The 26,020-nt window shown below is 50.3% G+C and overlaps 2 protein-coding genes across 6 annotated transcripts in view; one reads left to right on the top strand and one right to left on the bottom strand.

The window, feature by feature from the left end:
* Nucleotides 1-17,497, bottom strand: part of ALS2CL (ALS2 C-terminal like) — a 62,787-nt gene extending 45,290 nt beyond the window's left edge. The window contains exon 1 of one of the 5 annotated variants that reach the window (XM_034759768.1): nucleotides 17,399-17,497. Coding sequence is in view for 3 of the 5 variants with exons in the window: in XM_034759765.1 (XP_034615656.1) it covers nucleotides 6,375-6,620 (246 nt within the window). In the remaining 2 variants the exon portion in view is untranslated. Of the gene's footprint in view, nucleotides 1-4,999; nucleotides 5,146-6,374; nucleotides 6,712-17,398 lie in introns of those variants that run through there. The other 4 variants (XM_034759765.1, XM_034759763.1, XM_034759764.1 and 1 more) reach the window with 4 other exon arrangements.
* A 6,460-nt stretch (nucleotides 17,498-23,957) lies between these two features.
* Nucleotides 23,958-26,020, top strand: part of TMIE (transmembrane inner ear) — a 78,586-nt gene continuing 76,523 nt past the window's right edge. The window contains exon 1 of the mRNA XM_034763842.1: nucleotides 23,958-24,331. Within this exon, the coding sequence (XP_034619733.1) occupies nucleotides 24,053-24,331 (279 nt within the window). The 5' untranslated portion in view covers nucleotides 23,958-24,052. The remainder of the gene's footprint in view (nucleotides 24,332-26,020) is intronic.

Raw genomic sequence — 26,020 nt, 5'->3', positions numbered from 1 at the left:
CCTTGTGCTCCCCCATTTGTCCATATCCGTGTGTTGTCTCTTGTCTTCGATTATAAACTCTTTGGGACAGGGACGGTCTTTTTGATCTGTGTTTGTACAGCACCTAGCACAGCGGGGTGCTGCTCCATGACTAAGGCTGCTAGGGCTTTACGGTTAATATAAAAGTGAGATGATAAAAGTGCTGAAGTAATGTGAACTCAGGAGGATCAGGTAAGTACTATTATGGACCTAGTAATAGTTAAGGAGAATTAAAGGTCAGGTTGGCAACAGTTTTCATGATCTTGACTATCAAGTTTGGTAAATCTAGGAGAGAAATGCTAGGAAGGTTAGCATTGCCTAGAGCTGGTCCCAAGAGTGGGCAGTATTTTCTGCAGTTTCAAAAGCACTTTCTTTTTAAGTGTGATGCATCAAATCCCGGAGAGATGTTCGGTTTTCAGATTTGTCCTCCCCAATGCCACCAGAAATGGGGGAGAAAAGGGAAGCCACAAAGACCACATGTTTATTTTGATCTGACCAGAAAAAAAAAAAGTTTTGAAAAACCCAAATGTTTTTTGCGGCAGCATTTGTATTATTTGAACAGGCTTCCTTCAAAAAATAACCTTGGGGGGCAAAATTATGATGACTAACTGAGTTTCTTCTATCCCCTTCAATATAGGAGTGAAATCCTGGGCCCACTGACAAAACTCCAATGGTCTTAAAACGGCAGAATCCTGGGCCCTAGGAGTCTAATGAGGAAGTTATAGATCCCGGGGGTAGGGGGAAGAGGGTCAAGAGCAGTAAATCAGCAGGACTATATGGCGCTTAGTCAGTGGTTTCAACCCCAGTGACACATAAGCAAAGTATGTGGGGGAAGCACAACCAGTCCGAGTTGGCAGCCTCTCTCGCTTTGCACAGCGCTAAGCAGGCAACAACGGAATCCGAAATGTCTAGTTATGGAGTTATTGGGTGAAATCCTCCCAGGCTGATCGTTCCCCTCTATTCGGCATTGGTGAGGCCTCATCTGGAGTACTGTGTCCAGTGGTGGGCCCCACACTACAAGAAGGATGTGGAAAAATTAGAAAGAGTCCAGCGGAGGGCAACAAAAATGATTAGGGGGCTGGAGCACATGATTTATGAGGAGAAGCTGAGGGAACTGGGATTGTTTAGTCTGCAGAAGAGAAGAATGAGGGGGGATTTGATAGCTGCTTTCAACTACCTGAGGGGGGGTTCCAAAGAGGATGGATCTAGACTGTTCTCAGTGGTGGCAGATGACAGAACAAGAAGCAATGGTCTCAAGTTGCAGTGGGGGGGGAGGTCTAGGTTGGATATTAGGAAAAACTTTTTCACTAGGTGGGTGGTGAAGCACTGGAATGGGTTCCCTAAGGAGGTGAATCTCCTTCCTTCAAGGTTTTTAAGGTCAGCCTTGACAAAGCCCTGGCTGGGATGATTTAGTTGGGGTTGGTTCTGCTTTGAGCTGGGGGTTGGACTAGATGACCTCCTGAGGTCCCTTCCAACCCTGAGATTCTATGATTCTATGAACCCCAGTACACAACTTCTACAGGTTCACTGCATGGACCAGAAACTCTGACACTCCCCAGGAGCTGAGAAATAGTGGGCAAGTCAGAGGAGCAGGAGGAGATCATAGCAACTGCCATGATTGCTAACAGACTGCAGCTGGGGTTTTCAACACTGTATTTCAAAAATTCAGGACTTTTTTCTTAGCACCCTTATGGGGGAGGAGTACTCTGTACCCAAAGGTGCCAGGGGTGGGGTGTCCAGTACCACAAGGGGTGGGGAGTACTAGCCATGTGGAAATTGAGGAAACCTTCCACTCCACACAGCAGTCAGGCAGTCTTGGCTGCCGGGACCCGGCTCCCTGCCCATCTGGCTCCCCACCCGCGCAGGGGAAGTGAACAGGGCAGCACTACACGGCCTGGTGTCGGGAGGGGAGTGGAAAGATGCACCTGGGAGTACTGACCCCCTGCTGGACAGGGCCCCCTCCTGACTATAGCCCTTGAGCATGGCCCTGTCTGCTTTCCCTGCACCAGCTCTGTCTGGCAGGGTAAGTGGATGGGGCTGCGTGCCCTGGAGCTGCGCTGAAGGGACTGTCCGGCAGGGGGCTCGGTACTCCTGGGGTGTTGTCTTCTGTTCCCCACTTGCAGAGTGCCCACCAACATCCCCAGTAGAGGGGCATAACTGCTAGTTGGTGGCTGCTGCGGCAGGCAGGGAACATGGAGGGCAGGGCAGGGAACCTGATCCTGGCAGCCAAGACCACCAGCACAGAGCCCTATCCGTTTCCCCTGCCGGACAGAGCCCGCTCCTGACTCCAGCCTTTCAGCATGGCCCGTCAGGGCTTCGTGCCCCCCCCCCTCCCCGCAATAAGCTTACCATGCTCCCCCCTCCCCCGGGGGGCATGCCCCATAGTTTGGGAACCGCTGCCCTATAGGTACATTGGTTCAGTAAGTCACGGGACCGATTCTGCATTACTACACTGTCTAATTGTACAAACTTTATAGCCTTGGACACCAACATAAGAAGACGACTGACTTTACATCAGGAGACTAGTTTTAATATGTTGAAATACAGGACAAAGGGTGTCCCGTACAGATTTAGCACAGGACAGGCAATTTTCCATGTAAATAAGCAGCATCCCTTGTAATACAGGACTGTTGACAACCCTAAAGCCTGCAGCCCACCTGCCCGGATGCCAGGGTCCAGCCTTTGTATTGGACACTGGAAGGAGAGGATTCCAGCCCCCCTCGATCTAGGCCCGCTCCCCACCTGGTCCCTACACAAAGTTTGCCTGCGCTGCTCTTGCTGAGGGAACTAGGATCTCGGCTTAGCCTTTGAAAGCAACATCTGTTCTCAAAGACTGGAGAGAGGCAGAGCGTCTGGGCCGGAGCCAGAGCCCGCCGAAGTGGGTGAAAGTCTTTCCATAAACAACGTGCTTTGGATCAGGCCCTAAACGACTTCTCTCCAAAGAGAGCAAAGCCTGTGAATTGCAGACGGGCGAGAACTTTCCCGCAGTGCCAGCGAAAACAATTCAGAGCAATTAAGCATATTACAACAGTGCCGCTTCTCCCCTGCTCCTCACGCTGTCTCTTGGCTTCCCTCCTGTCCTTAAAAGGAAGGCAAGTAAGATGAGCACCAACCTTAGCGGCAGCAAGTGCCAGTCAGGTGCCAGCAATCTGTAAGGCAGTGGTCTCTGCTGCCCATCAAACCCCACCAGCGACCCACTGGGGGGGGGGGTTGCTAATCCACCCTCAAACTCCCCTACCCTGAACTGCCTTCTTCCCGCAGCTCCATCTCATCTCTCCGCTGTCAGTTCCTGCTGGCTAAACTGGCTCACAAGCCACATGTGGCTCTTTTACAGTTAAAGTGCAACTCACGGAGCCCCCGCACCCCCGATTCTCCACCTACCAAACTGCAGGAGGTGGGGGTAGCTCCGGACCTCTGCCTTGCAGCAGGGTGGCGGGGGAGGTAGGAGCTTTGGCCCAGTGGGGAGTAGGGTCTGAGGGCTTCTGCCCAGCAGGGCACAGCTGCCAGGGCTTGGGACTTCAGCAGGAGTGGGGCTGAAGCCCTGACCCACACAGGTGCACCCTGGCTCTTGAATTTCTTAAGATTGCCATATGTAAGTCTGGCCACCCCATGCGATAGCTCCAGAGCATTGTGGGAGCTGTCACGAAAGAGTCCATGAAACAGAACTGTGCTACCTAAGATACTTATACGGCACCCATCACCATTGCATCCCCGTGCTTCATAACCAGTAGTGTATTTATCCTCACGACGCCCCTGTGAGGCAAGGCAGTGCCCATTTTACAGACGGGGGAACGCAGGTCCCAAGAATAAGCAGCCTGCCCAAGGTCCTGCAGGAAGCCTGTGGCATGAACTTGAGCCCAAGAGCAGGAACGTGAACCCAAGTCCTAGGCTAGTGTCTCAACCACTGGGCCATCCACCCTCTGCGATGTGTCAGACCTCTAGACTCATCAGCACAGAAACGGGCCACTTAGTACAGGACTATTAACACTGATCCCCTTCTCCTCCAGAGAAGGATTAGACCACCCTCCATTTGGACGAGAGCTCACCAGGTGTCTGTACAGCACCTAGCACAACAGGCCACTTTGGGATTTTGAGGAGACCTCTGAGAGCTACTGGACTGCAAATAAAGCCAATGCAACCTGGCAAGACAGTTTACCTGCAATCAGCGTTTGGAGAGGCTTTTAAGATACCAAAAGTTCACCAGCATTCCAAAACGTTCCAGCCGGGCTTGCAATCACACCAGGCTAGTCTAAAACTTTGCAGTCAACTCGTCGGGAGAATGACAGCAATTGTGCCATTTGCAGAGCACCCGGGCACGCTCTTCCACCATGACTAATAAGCCTGGTATTTGTTTTTGCTCAGCCAGGGAGGCTCCAATCCTGAGCTGCACGCAGGGTTCTGAATCTGGCTTCACCAAGCTACTGATCCCAGGTAAAAATCGGTGCTTCCTGCCTCGGCCGGGTCTGTCTCATTCGATACAGGAACAAGTTCCCACACAAACAGGCTCCAATCGGTCTGCTGAGGAAAGGTGGCTCCAGCTAGATTCTCCCCCCTCCTTTTGCCAGGGTCATCTTGTGTTTCTCCTAAGAAGTCTCAGGGCTCCTATTTTAACCTTGTGACACTGCTGAGAACTCAGTTCTCTTCCAGTGCTGTGTATCTTACATTCACCAGTAGCACCAATATCCACCCCCATTTCCCCCCCCCCGCCCCTAATTAAGACACCTGGAGCCCTCCCTCCCCTTGATAAGAAAGCAGAATGCCAATAAACCCTGCCTGTGGCAGACACTCCAGGAAATGCACTGAATTCTACCACCACTGGCACAATTAAAGGGCTCTCCATGTTCAAAAAGATTTCAACTGCATTTTACCTTGTCTATTTAATCCGGGGAGAGTAACCGAAAACACTCCCTCATGCAATCTGGCCATTTAAGGTCAAGCGAAGGCAGCTTTAACGTACACACTGGTGGCTAAAATAACTTACTTTACAGAAGATGAACAATCATGTTTCCCTTGGGCTGCTGCGGCTTCAGTTCCTCTGGGCTTCTGAGCGCTGAACTACCAGAGTCTCTGATCACCACACCCACAGCTCCCTTCCTCCCTCCCACAGCAAGTTGCCTACTTTGCTGAAACACAGATCCAGGCCTGTGTACTGGGCAAGAGACACAGGGCCCAGAGATAGAATTACCAAACCCTCAAAGGGAAGCTAGGCATTGGCTGCTCATTACCTTTGTTCTCCAGTTGCTTAGAAACAAAAAACCCCTGTCGCTTCAATCCAATGTGTCAATTACTGTTTAATGCATAAAGAAGAACAGGAGTCCTTGTGGCACCTTAGAGACTAACAAATTTATTAGAGCATAAGCTTTCGTGGACTACAGCCCACTTCTTCGGATGCATATAGAATGGAACATATATTGAGGAGATATATATACACACATACAGAGAGCATAAACAGGTGGGAGTTGTCTTACCAACTCTGAGAGGCCAATTAATTAAGAGAAAAAAAACTTTTGAAGTGATAATCAAGCTAGCCAGTAGTCCACGAAAGCTTATGCTCTAATAAATTTGTTAGTCTCTAAGGTGCCACAAGGACTCCTGTTCTTCTTTTTGCTGATACAGACTAACACGGCTGTTACTCTGAAACCTGTTTAATGCATGTTAGAGGCATGTAAAATAGAAGTATGATTTAAAGGGAAAGTCGTTCAATGAATTCCTCTCCACTAGGTTACATCCCCTGGATCACCACGTCCAATATCTCCCCAGCTCCAGGCAACGTATTGCCCCCTCCTCCTGTGTATTTCGGTGCTTTCCATGATCCTTCACCTTGCATCATTTACCTTGCTCGGCAATTTTCACACTTGCCTGGCTTCTGCTGTTAAGAGCAGCATGAGAGTCAGATCAAAGTACTGGGAAACAGGAGAGCCACTGCTATTCAAAACACACTGCGCACATGTCTGTTGCACACTAAACATGCTTACATGATGCACGTGTTCCCCACGGCAGCACACAAGCCATTACACCTTCATTCGGTCACCAGCAAGGGAAGATTTTTTTTAACCACACCTCCTCACCCCCGCCAACCTCCCGCTGCCCTTCAACCTACTAGAGCCCTCTGCCCAAAAGCCCTTCAGCTTTTCTAATCAATCCATCCATAATTAACAAATCCGTGCAATCCTTCATCAGGCAGCAAGCCTACCCCATGAGTGCTGCTAAACAAAGCCCCGCACTGTCCCAGCCTGCTTCGGGGAGCGCTGGAGAGCAGGAACAAAGCCCCATTCTCCGATTCCCCAGACGCGCCGACGCTACAATTCACTGGCTTTCCTCCCCAGCTGGAGGATTTACACGCCGCAGGAACTTACTAGCACAGGAGGTTCAGAGCTCATCAGGCCATCACTCGGAGGATGCCCACTGCACAAAGGAGAGTGGAGGGGTGTCCAGGCTGGGGGAGCCTTTGTTGAGAGTGATTTATTATACTGACTTCCTCCCTGCTCCCCCGGAACTCCACGGTCCTTTTCAGCACGGCACCTGCACCATAATTCACTGTCCACTTCAGCGAGGGTGACTTGCCCAGCTCGGCTGTGCAGCAAGCAGTCCATATAAGGCATGCAGGTATACGCAAAGCAGGGAACAATCCTATACCGCAAGATAGGTCCCTTTTCTTTTCCAGCCTCTTAGGTCCTTAGTGTCACCCTCAGATTCGATCCATAAACTTATGGCAAGATGAAGGAGTTTGTGGTTAAATGCAGGGCTCCACGCCAAGAAATCTAGGTCTTATTCTCGGCTCTGCCATATGTTTCCTTGGTCAAGTCACTTAACAGGTTACATCTGTGCCTCAGTTTCCCCCCTCTGTCAAATGGGGAGAATACACCTAACTAAAAGGTGGGAGAAGAGATTTTGCTCCAAGGTGCAATGGGATGGCAGGGTATCATAAGCGGCATGGCTCTTCTTAAAGGAAAACTTTTGCTTCCTGTTTTCACCCGCTCAGGAAGTCCAAGGGCGGAGCGTAGGGAGCTATATTTGCTTTGGACCAACTCCTAGGAGCTGCTTTTGAAACATCCAATTGACGTGTTTGGTCCGCGGCTTGAAGAGAAATCACTTTCCCTGGTGGTACAACACCGAGCAGAAATTGTCTTTCTGGTGCACCGCGCAAGGGGTTGCTTTATTTACAGGGCTATTGTGTTCCATGCTCCTTGTATGAACACATTGCTCTCAGGCAGGGCTGGGCAGGGATCTGAACCCAACAGAAACCAGTCTGAACTTCCAACTGCAGAGCCAGCTGGTACTTCTAATCAGAGAGTCTTAAAGCTCATAGTATTAGCATGCCCCACCACTGGGGGGGGCCCCCCCCCAACTGTCTAATGGCACAAACCCAAACACCCTTGCCCTGCCCCCTTCCTCAAGGCCCCGCCCATTCTTTGAGGCCCTGCCCCCACTCACTCCAGCCCCCTACCCCCGTCGCTTGATCTTCTCCACCTCACTCACTGTCACCAGGCTGGGGCAGGGGGTTGAGGTGCAGGAGGGAGTGCGGGCTCTGGGCTGGGGCTGAAGGGTTCGGAGTGTAGGAGCAAGGCTGGCCTTACTTTGAGGTGAACTGAGGTGGCCACTTTAGGTGCCAGACTGGGGGGGTGGGGGGGGAGAAGGGGAGGCGCGCCACTAGGACCCAGAGTGTAGAAAATTGTGTCTGCTGCGAGGGGGCATCATTTGAGCTCCCCGCCTCAGGTGCCAAAATGTTGTGGACCGGCCCTGTGTAGGAGCCTGGGGCAGAGGTGTGGGCTCTGGCAGAGAGTTTGGGTGCAGGTTCTGGGCTGGGACAGGGAGTTTGGGTGTGGCGGCGCTTACCGCGGGCGGCTCCCGAAAGTGACCTGCACATCCCTCTGGCAGCGGCTCCTAGGCAGGGGTAGGGAGCTCCACGCCCTGCCCCAGCCTGCAGGCACTGCCCCCACAGCTCCCATTGGCCGCAGTTCCCAGCCAATGGGAGCTGTGGAGTTGGTGCTCGGGGCAGGGGCAGTGCGCAGAGACCCCCGACCCTCCCAAGGGCCACAGAGACAGTGCCGTTGCCGGCCGCCTCCAGGTGCAGAGTGGAGCGAGGGCTGGCAGGAGCCTGCCTTAGCCCCGCTGTGCCGCCGGACAGTTAGCACCCAAAATCTCCCAGTTTGGCTGCAGTAGCCTCCGGGAGATAGGGCCTGATTCTGGGAGACTCCCGGGGAAACCGGGAGGGTTAGCAACCCTACCCACCACCCCCCTAGGCCACAGGGGAATCATCCTCCACTACTTTACAAGCAGATGGTCGTGACACCCTCCAGAGCTCAATGAACTTTGGACTCATCCAGTGCGCTAAGTGCCTCAATAAACGCATGGGTGCAACGAAAACACTTGCAGGTGCATACTTCCAAAACAATCCGGCTACAGCGGATCTCGCTTCTCATTTTCGAAGGGAACTGGCACAACACCTTCAAAAGAAGAGCCTGGGAGCTTAAATTCATAACTCCGCTAGATACTAAAAATCATGGACTGAATAGAGATATTGATTTATGGCTTATTACAAACAAACAATCTAAAAGCTACTAACAGCCCCTCCCCACCAAGCTGCCTTCCCCCCCCCCCGCCCCCCCTTCGCACTGGAAAGGGTGTTAATGGGTCACTTCCCCTTGAATGGTCCCTTGAAATGTGTTAACTACTTACACTAAAGAATCTGTTCCACCTTGTATTGAGCTGTGATGCTGTGGGTAGGTTTACACTGCACTTAGGCACCTGGGGCTGGCCGGTGCAGGCTGACTCAGGCTAAGGGGCTGTTTAATTGCAGTGTAGACAAAGCCATTTGGGCTGGGGTTGCAGCCTGAGCTCGGGGGCCCTCTCACCTCGCAGGGTCCTAGAGCCCAGATTCCTGCCCGAGCCTGAAGGTCTACATCACAGTTAAACAGCCCCCCAGCCCAAGCCAGCTGGGTGACTAATTACGGAGTAGACATACCCTCAGAGCCTCACCCACCTGGTCTTTAACATCTGGGACAGTGGTGCCGGAATGGGAGGGTCAGGGGGCCATGTCCCTCTCCCTTTTTGAAAAGGGATGGGCCTGGCTTGTCCATGTTTCTCCATGGTGGACCCTGCTCCCTTCCCCACTTCTTCCCCCCCTGAGGTCCAACCCCCTCCTCGGCCAGGCCAGCAGCTGGTGGAGCCCGTGCAGTTGTGGAAGCCATGCGGACCCTCCACCTGCCCGTGGTGTGGGCCCCCCCCCGAGAGCAGCTCCCAGCCCGTGTCCCCACCACCCAGGGCAGATGGAGGGTCTGCACTGCCACTCCCCACAGCTGCTTGCATGGCTCTTACCATGCCCAGGCTGCAACTCAGACCCCAATCCGGCTCTGGCCTGAGGATAGGGCAAGAACCATGTGGGCAGCTGTAGGGAGCCTGCGTCCCTCCACCTGCCCTGGGCAGCGGGCCTGAGGGGGCAGAGACACAGGGGGCTGCTCTCGCGCACACACACACCCCGCCTCCTAGGGCAGGGGGCGGAGCCTCCAAGGGAAGAGGAGGGGTGTCGGGGGATGAGGAGGGGGGCCCCTGGCCCCCCCACTTTTGGAGAGGCTCTGCCACCCCTGATCTGGGACCAGCACTGTTAGCCAAATGGGCTCGTTTCCCCCTAGAGCTGCCCAATTACCCCAAGGAGGCACGGGAGTCTAGAAGACGGCTTTAAGTTTTTATTGACCAGTCAGCTGAGTGGGCGCTCTCCTCGGCTAATGCCAGAGAGAGAGCCCCTTACAAGTGTGGAGCAGCCTTTTTATACCTAGCAACAAACAACTTAGCATGCATACCTGATACGTGTATGCGGAAGGATTGAGAGAGAGGCAAGGGAATGGATACATAACAGGATGCGGTTTAACATTTGCTTGAACTCATCATTTCTTTCCACAGCACCCCCTTCCCCCCCCCCCCCCCCACTCCACTCTGAGGCATATGTTAGACTGAAGTAGCAATGCCTGTCTGTCTCACCTAAGCTGGTGGTTTGGCCGCCTTGTGTTATCACATAATCTTGCTGCACAGAAGGCTGCAGCGGGTGTTTTGCAGAAACAGTTGTTGCTCCTGATATAACAAGCTGGGCTTATAGGCAAATAGTTGACCTTTTGCTCTAACAGCACTGCTACAATGCATCCAAAATGAATCCTTCATTCTGATGTTCCAAATGGAAGACCAACAAAACTAATTTTCAGCAACATACAGATGTTCATCATTCCGGACCAGCTGAGGCAGGAAGTTGATGGCACAGCCAGAAATAGACCCCAGACATTCTGATTTGACCTGGTCCTGTCCTTCAGCCATGAGACCGACCATCCATCCTGTATGACTGTCCACGGCAGACAGTCACCACCATGACACAACATGAATTCCTAGTACCCTCCCACGAGTTCTCAGCGGCGCCTTTACTCCCACTGTCCACCTCCCCTTCTTCCCCAGGCCTGGCTTCGCTCCTCTGCCACTCACTCCCCACACACCACCATGCCACAGTTACACAAGCTTTGCACCCGCCCATCCTCCAATGTCTTCAGCCATTCTTGGATTTGAAGACTCCAGGATGAAGGATTGAATGATGTACTCACTCCAGGTCTGTACTCTGGTATAGTGGATAAGGCCCTGGCCTGTGTCCTATCCCTGGTTCTGCCACTTGCCCAGGGCCGGCTCCAGGCACCAGCCCACCAAGCATGTGCTAGGGACGGCCCTGCCCGGCACTCCAGCCGCCGGGGAGAGCTGAGAGCCCCGGTCGGGCTCGCCGCCCTGCTCCCGGTGCTCCAGCCGCCGGGGAGAGCGGAGCTGCAGCAGGCTCACCGCCCTCCCCCCGGCGCTCCAGCCCGTCGGGGATTGCGGGCCCATGGCTGGGCTCGGCGCCCTCCCCTGCCGCGCTGGGAGGGGGTGGGGGGTGGCTTTTTTGCCTAGGGCAGCAAAAAAGACAGAGCCGGCCCTGCACTTGCCTGCTGTGTCACCTTACCAAATTCCCTTAATCTCTCTGCCTCTGTTTCCCCTCCCACCTTTTCTAGCTAGATTTTCTTCAGTGTCTCCTGTTCTATGTGCGTTCATTTTCTAGCACAACAGAGCCCTGCAATCGCAGTTGCAGTCTTTAGTCGTAATACAAGCAGCTACCAGCCTCCCCTAATCGCCCAGCTGGATGGGAGTGCAGGAGAACAGGAAGATCCAACATCCATATTGAAAAGCCGCCTAGTTCCGAATCCTTTTCTATCAAGGCCTTTGGGAGCAGCACATTTGCATGGAACATCCCCTGCCTATCAAAGGACATCCTGGGGTACCCAGCCTTTAAGGCACCTCGCTGCACCTGCCTTAAGCGTGGAGTTAGCGTTACCTGTACCTACCAGGGCTCAGCTCCCTGGCTGTCCCAGCCTCCTGAAGCATAAGCACCCCCCACTCAGCCTCGCAGGCTTTGCTGTCCCTCAGGAAGGCCAGACACAGGGATTGGAGCGTGCCTGAGCCCTCCAAGCATCCCCCTGTGGTGTCCAGCCCCTTATCCACTGGACACAGAATTATCAGGCTTGTGGTTCCCCAAGGAACAGGGCACCGCAGCCTACACCTTATCTCACAGCTCCACATGCAGCACTTAGAGCTGTTTATTGAGAAAACTTCCTCTTGCTTATTCAACAAAGAACAGATTCATACGATCGCAAACAAATACTCAGAACAAAGGAAAGGTTTGTAAGAACAAAAATCACAACACAGGCTAGAGCCCAAACTCAGCTAACAAGACGCACAGTTGTCTAATAAGGCACTGCTTACCCCCAAGTCCTTCTTCACAGCGTCTTTCACCCAGAATGGCTAAGATCTTGCTTTCCTGAGGCCAAGCCCCCTGGCAGCTTGCTTCTCTCTGACAGATGTCCACTGCCCGGGTTTCTTTCTGCACCCTCAGAGGTATCAGCTGAGAGCTTTGGTCTCCTCCCTTCGGGCCCTCAGGCTGTTTATCTCTTCTGGTTAGTTTTCCTTCTGAAGTCCCCACAAGCTGTAAATTAGCATTTGGTTTCCTAAGCTAATAGACTTCTATTGTAGGACACACAATACACAACATTCCACCAGGGAGATGAGGGTCTCCCACCTCTGGTCTGGAGAAGTCTGTCTCAAGTCATGGTACCTTGAACGACAAGGCCTTGAGCATATACATTTCCCACCCACATCTTAGGCATTCTCCACACATACATTTTGCAAAGATTATGCTGACCAGTGTGCTGAAAACCTACATGACACCTCCACCCCGCATTGGATCTCTGTAACCCGTATGCCCCCCACCAGTTGGCATCAAGGAGGTCCTTGGGTCACAAAGGCATTTACAGCTCTGACAACAGGTAATGGAAAAATCTCATCCTACTGCCACATGTTCCTGATTCTAGAAACTGACACCACAGACCAGACCCTCCAAGGGAACTAGCCTGGGTTGCATCCGCTCAGGATGTGGCCCTGTGACCCCAAAGAGGGTTTTCGGTAATGACGGAGTTATTTTCCCCTCTACCCCCGGTTGGGGCTTTAAGGAAGTTGGTTTATAGCTCAAGTTCCTCTGTTCTGTGGGAGTGCAGAAACTCATTCTTCTCTGCCCTGGGGGAGGCGGGGAGGAAAGAGGTGTCAGGGCAGCTGATGACATGCTGAGTCAGCACCAGAGGGAGTGGTTTGCAGACAGACTATCCAAGAGCAGTGCCAGATCATCTTACAGGAACTATTGGTTATTTAAGTTTTAGTTCGGGGTGATTTTTGGTTTCTAGGAATAACCTTACTGAAGACGATGTGTCACTGCTTCCGCTGAAGGCACCACTGAAGCCTGGAGCTGTACAGAACCATCCCCAGCAGCTCACACTTGGGATTAAGTCAGTGCATTCACAAAACCTTGGCCCTGCTCAGGTCACAACAATTGAGAAGCCTTGCCTCTCCTCACTATAAGTAACATTTCATCATCCACCCTTCCTTCCAGACTGCTTCTGAAGAACGGGGGGGGGGGTGTCCCCGGAGGATTTGGGGACGGGGGAGAAGAGATGTCATCCCCGTGTCAGATTATGATCCCTGCATGGTTAGTGTAATAACCCATGCCAAGAAGTTTATGCAAAGTATGGAAAAAACACTCCCAACTATACGTACAGAATGATGGGGTCTAAATTAGCTGTTACCACTCAAGAAAGATCTTGGAGTCATTGTGGATAGTTCTCTGAAAATATCGGCTCAATGTGCAGCAGCAGTCCAAAAAGTAAACAATGTTAGGAAAGGGATCGATAATAAGACAGTAAATATCATATTGCCGCTATATAAATCCACGGTATGCCCACACCTTGAATGCGGTGTGCAGTTCTGGTCGTCCCCATCTCAAAAAGCCATATTAGAATTGGAAAAGATGTAGAGAAGGGCAACAAAAATGATTGGGTTACAAAACAGCTTCCCTCTGCAGAGAAACTAAAGAGACCGGGACTGTTCAGCTTGGAAAAGAAACGACTAAGGGGGGATATGATAGAGGTCTATAAAATCATGACTGGTGTGGAGAAAATATTATTTACCCCTTCTCATAATACAAGGGCAAGGGATCACCGAATTAAATGAATAGGCAGCAGGTTTAAAACAAACATAAGGCAGTACTTCACACACTGCAGTGTCAACCTGTGGAACTCATTGCCAGGGGATGCTGTGAAGGCCAAAAGTATAGTGGGTTCAAAAAACTAGATAAGTTCATGAAGGATAGATCCATGAATGGCTATTAGCTGGGATGGTCAGGGACACAACCCCATACTCTGGGTGTTCCTAAGCCTCTGACTACCAGCCAGATGCTGGGACTGGATGACAGGGGATGGATCACTTGATAATTGCCCTGTTCTGTTCATTCCCTCTGAAGCACCTTGTACCGGCTACTGTTGAAGACAGGATACTAGATGGACCATTGGCCTGATCCAATCTGGCTATTCTTATGCTACTGCCTCCAAGCAAATGGAGCTTGCTTTTAGATCCAGATGTCCCAGGCTCAGTTCCCACAGAGGACCTGTCAGGTGCATTGTTACATTAGCAGAACCTTAGTGTACACCACAGTTCAATAATGCTCTACTTAAGACGACAGGGATGAACTCATAACCCACACCTTGGTACAAATCTTTTTTCCAAATGAGCTACCTCCTAACCTTGCTAAAAATGTATCTCAGGAGGTTAGGCCAAGTCCCAGTGTTTCCAATCAGCCAATGCATTCTGGTTCATATCTCATTCGAAGCAGCCACAGAACAATGTGGCTTTGAAGACAGCGGTTCTCAGAGGACTTGAGATCCCAAGCCAGACCTTCTCCTTCACAAATGGAATCAGATCTCAGAAATACATGCAAAGGAACGGGGAATTATCGAAGCCCCTAAAGTTGTTTACTTGTATTCCTGTTTGATGCAAACCTCTCTGTCCAGCTCTTGACAAAGGAGGAGTAATTCTTCCACTCTACTCCACGCTGATTAGGCCTCAACTGGAGTACTGTGTTCAGTTCTGGGCACCACGTTTCAGAAAAGATGTGGACAAATTGGAGAAAGTCCAGAGAAGAGCAACCAAAATGATTAAAGGTCTAGAAAACATGACCTATGAGGGAAGGTTGAAAAAATTGCGTTTGTTTAGTCTGTAGAAGAGAAGACTGAGAGGAGACATGATAACAGTTTTCAAGTACATAAAAGGTTGTTACAAGGAGGAGAGAGAAAAATTGTTCTTCTTACCCTCTGAGGACAGGACAAGAAGCAATGGGCTTAAATTGCAGCAAGGGCGTCTTATGTTGGACATTAGGAAAATCTTCCAAACTGTCAGGGTTGTTAAGCACTGGAATAAATTGCCTAGGGAGGTTGTGGAATCTCCATCTTTGGAATTTTTAAGAGCAGGTTGGACAAACACCTGTCAGGGATGGTCTAGATAATACTTAGTCTCTCCTTGAGTGCAGGGGACTGGACTAAATGACTTCTCAAGGTCCCTTCCAGTTCTATAAAGGGATGTGCTGGGAATTTCCTAACACAACCTGAAGCCAAGCAAAGCTTAAGTGTGAACTGGTGATGAGCCAAGTATGCGGAAAAGCTCATCATAACATCAGTCAACTGGGGGATGCATTTGCACAAGTCAAGTCATGTTCTAGGATGTTGACAGAATTTGATCCTAGTGAGGCAGCAAAATTTGGTAGTTTTCATTGGGTTTAGAGGATTATTTAGTGTTCATTCAAATGCAGCCCTCATGAGATTTAAGGTGAGACAGGAGGACAGACTCCAGTGAACTGAAACAGCAGAGTTTTGCAGGGCTGGAATTGCTACCTGGCAGAATGTAATCCAGAGCACAGGTAAATCAAATCAACAACAGATCTATAGATCCCAAGGCCAGAAGGGACCATTGTGATCATCTAGTCTGACCTCCTGTAGAATGCCGGCCAGAGAACTTCCCCCAAACAGTTCCTAGAGCCCATCGCTTAGAAAAACATCCAGTCTTGATTTAAAAATGGTCAGTGATGGCCAATCTACCACAACCTTTGATAAATTGTTCCAATGGTTAATTACCCTCACTGTTAAAAGTTACACCTTATATCTAGTCTGAATTTGTCTAGCTTCAATTTCCAGCCACTGGACAGCGTTAAACCTCTCTCTGCTAGACGGAAGAGCTCATTATTAAAGAGTTGTTCCCCGTGTAGATACTTAGACTAATCAAGTCACCCCTTAACCTCCTCTTTGTTAAACTAAGTAGACTGAACTTCTTGAGTCCATCACTATAAAGCAGATTTTCTGATCCTTTAATCAGTCTCATGGCTCGTCTGAGCCTCTCAAGTTTAATCGACATTCTTCTTGAACAGTGGCCACTGGTACTAGACACAGGATTCCAGCAGCAGTTGCACCAGTGTCAAATACAGAGGTAAAATAACCTCTGTACACCCACTTGAGAGTCTCCTGTTTATGCATCCCAGGATCTCATTAGCCATTCTGGCTACAGCATTGCAGTGGGAGCTCATGTTCCGCTGATTATCCACCACAACCCTTTCAGAGAGTCACGGCTACCCTGGACAGAGTCTCCCATCCTGTAAGTATGGCCTATGCTCTTTGGGGTTTTTTTGAGAAGGAGGAGGGGCAGCTCTGGGCACCGGCAATGCAGTATCAAGTCAAGCACCTTACAGAAGCCTAAATATATTACATCAACACTATTATCTTCAATCACCAGACTTTTTTTAAATAAGATATATATCAAATTAGTTTGATGGTGTCTATTTTCCATAAACCCACATTGATGGTCACTAATTATATTACCCTCCGCTAATTCTTCATTAATCGCGTCCTAGATCAGCTGCTCCATTATCTTGCCTGGGATTGATGTCAGACTGACAGGTCTAGAATTACCCAAGTCACTCCAGAACTGCAAACAGAAGCACCCATCTCAGCAGAGGGGAGAGGTTTAGGAGATTAGAGAGGGGCCATTTAAGGAGCTCACACATACTGGCAGCATGGGAGAAAGCATGAAATACAATGGACTAGCTAACTAGTGGGCAGCAGAGGCAGAAGGGATGTGGGTCAGGACTCGCAGAAGGTCTTCACCTCCCCCCGGGCACAAGTCAATGTTACATGCATCTCCCTGCTTCTCTCCTAATGCTGGTTCCCATGCCTTTCATCAGGCAGAAATCAATAGGGCACTGGCTTGTGCAGAAGGAGAGGGTTAGTTCCTGGTATCTATTGTGAGGATGGGCTGGATGGACTAGTGGATAAAAGACTAGACCGGGGCTTAGGAGAGGTGTGGTCTGTTCCTGGCTTGGCCACTGTCTTCCTGTGTGACCTTGGCCACTGTGCCTCAGTTTCTCCTTCCACACACCCCACCCCCATCTGTAAAATGGGCATAGCACTTCTATCCTCACAGTTCCCTGGGAGGTAGGGAAGGCATTAGTGACTGGGATGTGGTGAGTTTTTATGGTGTGATCATACAAGTACATAAAGAGACAACGCAAGAGAAAAATTGTATTATTTGACAAGATTATTATACGTTACTACGTTACTGCCCTTCGAGGATTTTGAAGGGCTTTTGGAACACGAGTGGATTTCACCTCAACACACCCAGGAAATCAGCAGTGTCCTCATTTTATAATTGGGCAAATAAAGGCAGAGAGACGACAGTTTCTGCAAGGCCGCAGCCTGGCTGACAGAACAGGTTCTATCCCGGACTCCTTGTCTTGCGCCTTATGCAGGATCCCTCCCACTCAGCACCACTCTCCCACACAGCTGTAAGGAGATGTTTGGCCACAGGAGTGACCCAGCCCTTCTGAAATATGTAGCTCCCTCCTGGGACAATCCACTCTGTTTCCCAAAATATCACTTGAATAGCAGCCTAGCTAGATTTTGTCCTAAATCAGCGTCACGCTAGCAGAAATGGAGCGAGACGCATTCCTTACCAGGGTGTGGGTTATCAGCCTGACCACGCAGCGCCATGGAGTGGAGAGAGAAGTTGTTGACAGGAGGCTGCCCTGTTTGGACTTTTCAGCTACTTTATTTACTAGCTTTAAAAAAAATAAAATAAAAAATAACCAAGAAGTCACGGTCTTATCCCAAAGTGCACTGCAAAACATTCCTTGTCAACATGGAAACCGCTGGCAGGCACCCGAGCTTGGCACGACTCCACATTAATGTTTAAACAAGTAACTTGACACTCGAGTTGCTTTTAGGGAATTTAAAAGGAAAGTGTATCTACAGGACACAGTATTTGGGGTTTCTGTATAAATAGAGAGGGAAGTGATTCTGCCCTGACACAGAGATGTTATCGTACTTCTGTGGATAGTTAGAGAAGGAAACGATCGCTGCGGTATATATAGCTTAGCAGGGTCATAATTTGACTAATGAAGACTAGCAATACTATGTACAGTCTCTACACTGCTCCTCCAGTGGACACATTTCAGGTTGAATCCATCACTGGGGCACGCCCAGCCTTCATTTGCCAATACTCTTCCTCCTGCATTTAATTTTGTAATTGCCATTTATTTCTGTCAGTCTAGATAGCATACTTTTCTGCCCCCGCCCCAGTGCCTGAGCTCCTCTGCCTTTATTCTCACAGCAGCCATGAGAGAAAGCAATGCTATTATCCCCACTGCTCAGATGGGAAACTGAGGCACAAACAGGCTAAGTGACTTCCCCTAGGTCACACATTTAGCTAGGCTTGGCAAAAAAAAAAATTATTTCAATGAATAGCAATGTTTGGGGAAAAATGCTTAAAATAATCTATCAATTTAAAAATTCCAAGTTGGAGGATATTATGAGTACGATCTACCACATTTGCAGCTGTGAACACAAGTAATGGACCATGACAGCTGGTCTTTTGTGTACGTTTACCCTATACGATGGTAAAAATACACAGCCTCTCTCAAACTCGGGGTCTTGACCCCAAAGGGGGTTGCAAGTCTATTGTGGGGGAGGGGTCACGGTATAGCCACCTTTACTTTTGCCACCCAGCTCTGAAGCCAGTGCAGGAGAGCTGTGGCTGCTGGCCGGGTGCCCAGCTCTGAAGGCAGCACCGCAGAAATAAGGGAGGCCTGGAATATACAACTGTATGAACACAGCCGCAAAAATCTGCTATTGATGCCCTGACCAACCCGCGAAAAATGTGCGATTTCGCGGAGATTTAAGTAGACCCCTAATGATGAGGGGGTCAGACAATAACTCACGACAGTAGATGCTGACATTCAAAGTTAAAGCTTTATAGCCATTAAAACACGTCATCATTGCACGTCAATATACAAAGTAAATAGCCTTACATCAAACTAATAAGTCCCCAGCAGCATTTTTCTTACTTTGCTGATTATTAAATTTCTATCCTCTTCAATGGAAATGTCATCTCAAGATGGGTACAATGAAATTGACATTTGCCAATAAAAATCTGATCCTTCCAAGCCTATCTACAGCAGAAGAGGGACTTGACTCCGGACCAGACTTCCTCATTTTCTCTCGATGGTATCTAAATCACCGCTTAATCTTTATATGATAATGTGGTGTTATCTGGTACGAGGTAGAGCTGGCTGGAAGATCGCCAGTGGAACAAACGTTTTTCCCCCCCATCAGAAAATAAAAGTGTCAAAAACCAAAACATCACACCCACACTGCCAGCTCGGCTAGGTCACATGCCCAGCTCCTCAGCAGTCCACCAGGGGGTGCTGCAGTTCCAGCACCTATGAACTCAAGTCCTGCAATATTCCCCAAAGTTTCAGCTCCTGGAGTCAGGGCTGACAGGACTTCCAGGCTCTCATCCCAAGCTCCTAGGCTTCTCCTCCGCTCACCTTGTGCACTGCCAAGCTCTCACTCCCCCAGACCTCCCACCCCATCAGCTCAGCAGGCAGGAGACTGGGCGTGCCAATCCCATGGCAGCCCCCGATTCCCAGTGTCAGCAGCTCTGTGGCAGCCCACCAGGTGAACTACCCCAGAGCTGAGGCTCCAGACCTTTTCATGGCAAATTTCAAAATCTGGGTTTTATTCAGAATCATATTGAAACCCAACTTTGGAAATATTAAAATCCACCGTGAAACAGAATTCCCTTTCTCTGCACAGTGCCCAGGCTGGTTGGTAAAGATATTTATTTGGCAAGATGAAGGACATGTCCTTTATTTTTTCCAAGGGGGTTACCAAAGATTCTGGATACAAGAGCAAGTTGAGTAGCCTCTGTGGTTTCACTAAAACAACATGCTGCCCATCTTAATGAGGGCTCCCAGAAGAGTTCCCATTGGCCTGTGATAAATCCCAGTCAAAGAGGGCGTAATGAGTGGGAGATCTATACCTTTGTTTTCCTTGGTTACATAAAGCCACTTTCTCCAAACAAACACGGGATGCTGGAACAATTTATATAGTAGGGGGTGCCGAGAGCCATTTAACCAAACTAAACCCTGTATATAATGGAAACCACTTAAAGCCAGGGGGTGCTGCAGTTCCAGCACCTATGAACTCACAAGTCCTGCAATATTCCCCAAAGCTTCAGCTCCTGGAGTCAGGGGATCCCATAAGAATCAGCTCTCAGTGAAGCAAGGAGTTTCTAGCCCTCATGGCTGTAGAGAAAAGCTTGAGAATCATGAACCCTCCAAAGACTTGGAAGTCAAAAGGCAAATAAAGAGAACTCAAACTTTTTTTTTTTTTTTTAATCTCATTTTGGGGGCCTTAGCTTGTTATTTTGGAATCCTTGGAAATGACAATACTGCTTTTCAATGCCCACAGCCAAAGGCAGCCCTTGGTAAACAAGCATCCAAGTGCATTTGCTGCAAAGGACTCGAGTTTGGGCCCTGAAAACTATACCAGTGTACTAATACCACAACTACAGTGGGGTGGGTAAGATCTCGACTAGGGAGTATGCTCTCCAGGAAATTTGAAGATAGCTGCCATTCATCAAGCTTTCCAGGAGTAGGCCATCTCTTACAAAGTTTGTACAGCACCTAGCACACTTGATGTTGCTTGTCCAGAAGTATTTTTAGGAGTCCTGAGGACATGTTCTCTGGTGGCAGGGCTAATTTAACAGTACCCAGAGAAGCGATAACTCCCTGAGACCCCAGCAAGTCAACCTCACACTCCCTCCAGTTTGGAAATTGGGAGGTTTGCTGGAAAAAAAAAAAATGAACTGTGCTGAGAAGGGCAGCTCTTCCGTGCCATAAACAAGACACTAGTATGTGTCTATTGCATCCCGCCTGGGTGCAGCAAAACACGTGAAGTTTGATAAAAGATACGGTAGGTCCATTTTATTGTTATTCTAACAGATTTGGAGTCTAGCTGAGACTTCTTTTTTTCCTTTTTAAAAGAGATAATTAGGACTAGTTTAGTTCTTCTTCTACCCCAAGGGTTCATAAACCCCATTTGGAATCTGGGGAAAATGGACGAGCCTAGGACACTGACGCAGCTCCTGTATTATTTCCTGCCTCCTCACTGCCACCTCATGGCTTCTCTTGATAAGGCAGGGAAATGTACGAGCAGAGGATTCCCTATCACTATAAGAAGAGGAGTACTTGTGGCACCTTAGAGACTAACAAATTTATTTGTTAGTCTCTAAGGTGCCACAAGTACTCCTGTTCTTTTTGCGGATACAGACTAACACGGCTGCTACTCTGAAACCTATCACTATGTATATCCAGTGCACTGAATTGGCTGGCAGCATGGGAAGGGTCAGCATTTAGGCTTTAATGGGTGGTTTTCTCTAATATTATACTTAGAGATTTCCCTCCTCCACTGCTCCCAGAGCCATAGGCTGATCACTAATGCGGACACAGCCAGACCAGCTTTGCCTAGATTGTTTTTAACTCACCATATATATATATGGAAATATTTCCTTTTGTGCTTGATCTATAATCAGGGACCTGCTTAAAGCAACTAAGCCGGGATACAAGTGACTAAAACACCTGGTGAGAACAGCAGATTTGAGAATCTGCACCTTCCTCCCTGTTCTTTATTGCAATGTATCCCACATTGCTCCAAGAACAAGCACATGTCCTTGCCTGACTCCTGGCCAGACATGACTGGATCCCTTCAGAGAAGAAGAGCTACAGAGGGCAGGATGTAGTTACTAGTACAAGCATTCAAAAATCGTCATAGGCCCCATAAAATCCTGAGCAACTTAAAAACAACAAAACAAGTTTGGGGACTTCATTTACTGTTTTTAAGCGGGGTGTGTGCGTGTGGGGGGGGAGGTGGGGGGGGAAAGGGGGGGGCACAGTTTAAGCTTTTCCTCACAGCTCATGCGTTAGAAGCTCATTTGAAGGTGAAAGCCTAGATTGCCCTATACAACATGCCTCCAGGAGCAGGGACTTCAAGAGGACAAAAATATCACAAGACATGATAAAAATAATCATTTGAGCTGGCAAGCCTGAATTACCCCTGAGGGAACGTGTCTAGAGCATCGATCTTTTGACTACTGCTGGTTGGGAATTTCTCCTGGAAGGTTTTTTTTTTTTTTTAAACTGGAAAATGCTGATTTGTTGAAACAAATGTGTTATGGGACCAGATTGGTGTCGATGGAAAAAGGTCTCAGGTCCAGGATGGAATTTCTCATCAAAAATGAGACTGAATGGCCAATAGCCTGATGGCGAGGGAGAGCCCCCACCCAGTTAATCCCTGCTCACAGCAGAATTTCTCACCACCCATCACTCTGAAACAGGAGGAGAAGGGACTTGTTCCTGGGGCTCTAACATCCCAGGCGAAAGCCCTGATCACTGGGCTATTAGCTATTGCAGGGTGCAGTCTGCCCCGTTAAAAGTTTTGAAAGGTCTCATTTGTTCTGCATTAGAACGAAGCCAAATTTGTCATGAAATGGAATTCTTGTTTTCCCGCCAGCCTTAACTTTAACCACCTTCTCCCTAACACACCTTGGTATCCGTTTCATCTGCATGATGGCGCCTGTAACAATCCACTGCCCCCTGGGCAATGACTTAGTACAGCTTCTTGCAGTATATGGGAGTTCCGGGGAGGTCTTCAGTCCAAGTCATCTCTTTGATCAAACCTACTTAGGGCTCGTACATCAAGAAGTTTACCAGCAGCTTCGTACTGCTATAGTTCTACCTAGACAACATCCGCTGGGGAGGTTCTTCGTCCAAAATAAGTGTCTTTTTCCAGCTTAGTTCAAACCGCTTTCAGAGGGGCATAGACTTGAGATCAGATGGGGCCTGATAGCATATGGCTGCAAAGTCTCTTGGGATGAAAGATGCCTGATAAATGTAGCACATTAAGAACTCCTCTCTGCAGCTATTGACCCTGCCAGTATTAGCTAGCTACAACATGGATTACACAGAGCTTGGCTTGCTGCCAGTGCCGGGTTTGCAATGGCTCCTGTGGCACCACAGAGCCGGGCCCATGCTCAGAAGGCACCCTGGCCTACTCCGCTTGCACCCCGAGACCCCGCTGGCTCCCCTTGCCCACCGCTTGTTCCTCTTGGCCTGCTCACTGGCTGGCCGAGGGCTCCTCGCCACCCCCCTGGCCCCACCACCTGCTCCTCTCAGCCCCCTGGCTGGACCCCAGTGTACCTCTGGCTCTGGGAAGTCTCTGCTTCCCACCACCTGTGGAGCCCCGCCTGTCGCTCCGGAGCTGAACCGCCCGGACTGGTGCAGAAGCCCAGCCAGTCTCAGAAGTGGGGGGGGGGGGGGGAGAAAACAGTGTGGCGGGCTTGGCTGGGCTACTCCAGGCAAGTGCGTCTTGAGGGACCCTGGCCAGGGCAGGCCCTGGCCTGGCTGATTGCACCACTCCTGAGGGGATGGAGCAATTCCTGGCCCTGGGACCAGCCCTGGCTGCACTACTGGCTCAGCCCGGCAGACACAGTCACCTCCCAGCAGGGCCGGTGCGGCCTGGAGGCCGGGCTTGGGGGAGTGGGTCTGTGGGGTGTATGGTGGGGGGGGGTGCTGGGCTGTGAAGGGGCGGGGAAGATCTCTGTGTGTTGGGGCACTAGGGAGTGGGGATTCTGTGGAGGGTGCTGGGCAGTTGTGGGGGGGCTGTGGGCAGGGGTGGTGTTGTGCAAGGCACTGTGCATTTGTGGGTGGGTCTGGGGGGGGCCGCGGGGCATAGTGGGTCCGGGGGAATCTCTGGCCATAGGGAGTCAGGGGGCGTTGGGTGGGGTGTGGCTTTGTGGTGTGGCATGGGACTGCCCTCGAGGGGAAGGGGCACGCTGGTAGCACAGGGCCAGGCAGGCCACTGTGTGTCTGGCAACTGCCGGTTTGTAAATAGTGCCCTCGCATTGGGCGAAGCAGGGTTGCCCCTGCCATGCCCCATTCCCTCTGGCTGGCCCCTCACTCCGGGGACCGACCCCCTCACGCCATGCTCCATTGCCTCCATGGGGGCCCACAAAAGGTTAATCGGCCCCACTTGCCGCCCTTCTGGTTAGGGAAGAGACATTGCTATCGACCAGCCAGGAGAAAACAAGACAGGAGAGCTGGAATCAGTCATCGGCTGTCCGGAAGCAGGGCTGTAATAAGTAAATCGCTTCCCTCTCTAGGGAGCGGCGTCTGATCTCCAGTCTCCACCTTGCTGGCAATGTTAGAGCTCAGAGCACTGCCACCCCTCGGCCCAGAGCAGTCTGTAAGCGACACCCATCTAATTAATTAATGACTCCCCAAGGCTGGCACCGCGACTGCTGGACTGGAAAGCAAGGCTGCAAGGAGTGGAAAGGACGGTACGGGGTAGCTTCTGGCAGATGCCGAGAGTGCTGCTGGAAGCTAGCTGGCTATCAATCACCCTCCCTGCTTGGGCTCCAGTACAGAAAGCAAGCAAGAGAGAGAGACAGAGGAAATAAGATGGCGTGGGATCAGCATCCTCTCTGCTGGCGAAGGTGCTCTGCCCTCCTGCTGTCTTACTCCAGAGCGGCCATGAGCCAGTTAATAGAGGTAAGAGACCTCTCCCACTTGGACTGGGAGAAGGGGGGCTATGGGTGGTGCAGAAAGCAGGTTGCATGTAGCTTGTTTTCTTTGCATGTTACCCAGGGAGGACCAATGTGGAGAGTGGTGAATTTAAGGTAGTTCTGAGGAGTTAGAGGTTTGCTTAGTTGAAGCTTGTTGCTTCCGCAGGCCTGTGCTCGAGGGATGCACCTGGATACTACTGTACGTTTAAGGTGGTCAACAGTCAAGCAAAGGCAGCCAATAGTTAGGAGCCATTTTACAGTGGCTAATGGCTATGACAAACTGTACCTCCGACTTCCCTTATTCCCTCATGCATCCAAAGTGATGCTTCCAAGAGCATCTTTCCACACCCCTCCTTCTCACTCCCTCCACCGGCTTCCTCTCCTTCTGCATCACACGCTAGCTCCTTCTCCTTTCCTTCAGCACCCCGCACAATTTCACCCTGCCTGCATCTCATCCCACTAGTCCCAGCCAAGCCACCCTCTAACCCGTCTCCTTTGTGCCATTCGTTCTCCTCTGAGGCCATTCCTCCACCTTCCTCCATGTGGCCCTCTTCTCTGAGCCCTTCACAATTCACCCAGCCAGCTCATTCGCCTCTCCACACGCAGGGGGCTAGTCCCCCACCCCAAAACCTTCCAAGTGCTGCCAGCAGCCCTGTTTTGGGCCCTATGGCTCCCTGATAGGCCTCCCCTCTGCATTCAGCGCTTGGGCTGTTCACAGCACCTCCCACTGGGCAGGTATTCACCTGGGCAAACAACCCTCTGAGCTCCCTGTGGAAAATGCCTTGTCCTCTAGGTCACCCTCAACCCAGCTGGAGGGGGGGAGGAGAACACATTGAAGAAACTTCATGGCTCATTACTACAAACTGGCAGGCAGTGGCTATAACTTATTAGTTCAGAACAGAGTCCTGCACTAAAGCTCAAAGAAAAAAAAACCCACTACTGTCATAATAACTGTATCTAGCCCAGCAATTCCCAGTCACCTCTGGCCAGACTAAGATCTGGGAGGGATCAGTCTATGTCTACTGCCTCCCACTCTCAAGGGATGCCGGCATGCAGAGCAAACCAGTTTCCCCAGTGGGTCAGGGGATACGCTACCACCTCCACAGGTGACAAACAGAGGCTAGGGACACCATTCCTTACCCATCCTGGCTAATATCCATTAACCGACTCAACTGGATAAATTCATGGAAGTTCTCTTTCAAACGCTGTTATAGTCCTAGCCTTCACAACCTCCTCAGGCAAGGAGTTCCACAAGTTTTAGTAGATAGCCACTAGGTGACCGCTAGCTTGAGCTTTAGGTCACAATAGGGACTCCCAGGCTGTGACCCGAGCTTTGCCACTGACTCACTATGTGCCCTTGGTCAAGTCACTTAAACCAGTGTATTCAAATGGGTCCACTAACTTCACATGTCAAGCTGGACATACCTAGGGCTACTGCACCCGCAGCCTTCATTGAAGCCAATGGGAACAACAGCCCCATCTGAACACCAGGCCACAAGGGTCAGACTCTCCAGAGTGCTCCACACTCAAAGCTGACACGTTTCACAGAGATGCATCAATTTCCAAGGGAAGGTTTCAATGCTTCCAGGTCACTTTCCCAGACAGACACCCCAACTGAAAGCCAGACATCTCCAATCCAAAAACCAGCCATTTCGGGCCAGGCCGATTTCTAAAG

The sequence above is a fragment of the Trachemys scripta genome, chromosome 2 (assembly GCF_013100865.1).
Source record: "Trachemys scripta elegans isolate TJP31775 chromosome 2, CAS_Tse_1.0, whole genome shotgun sequence".
NCBI classification, from domain to species: domain Eukaryota; kingdom Metazoa; phylum Chordata; order Testudines; family Emydidae; genus Trachemys; species Trachemys scripta.
Note: the sequence above shows the minus strand (reverse complement) of the source record. Positions and strands in the feature narration are given on the sequence as shown.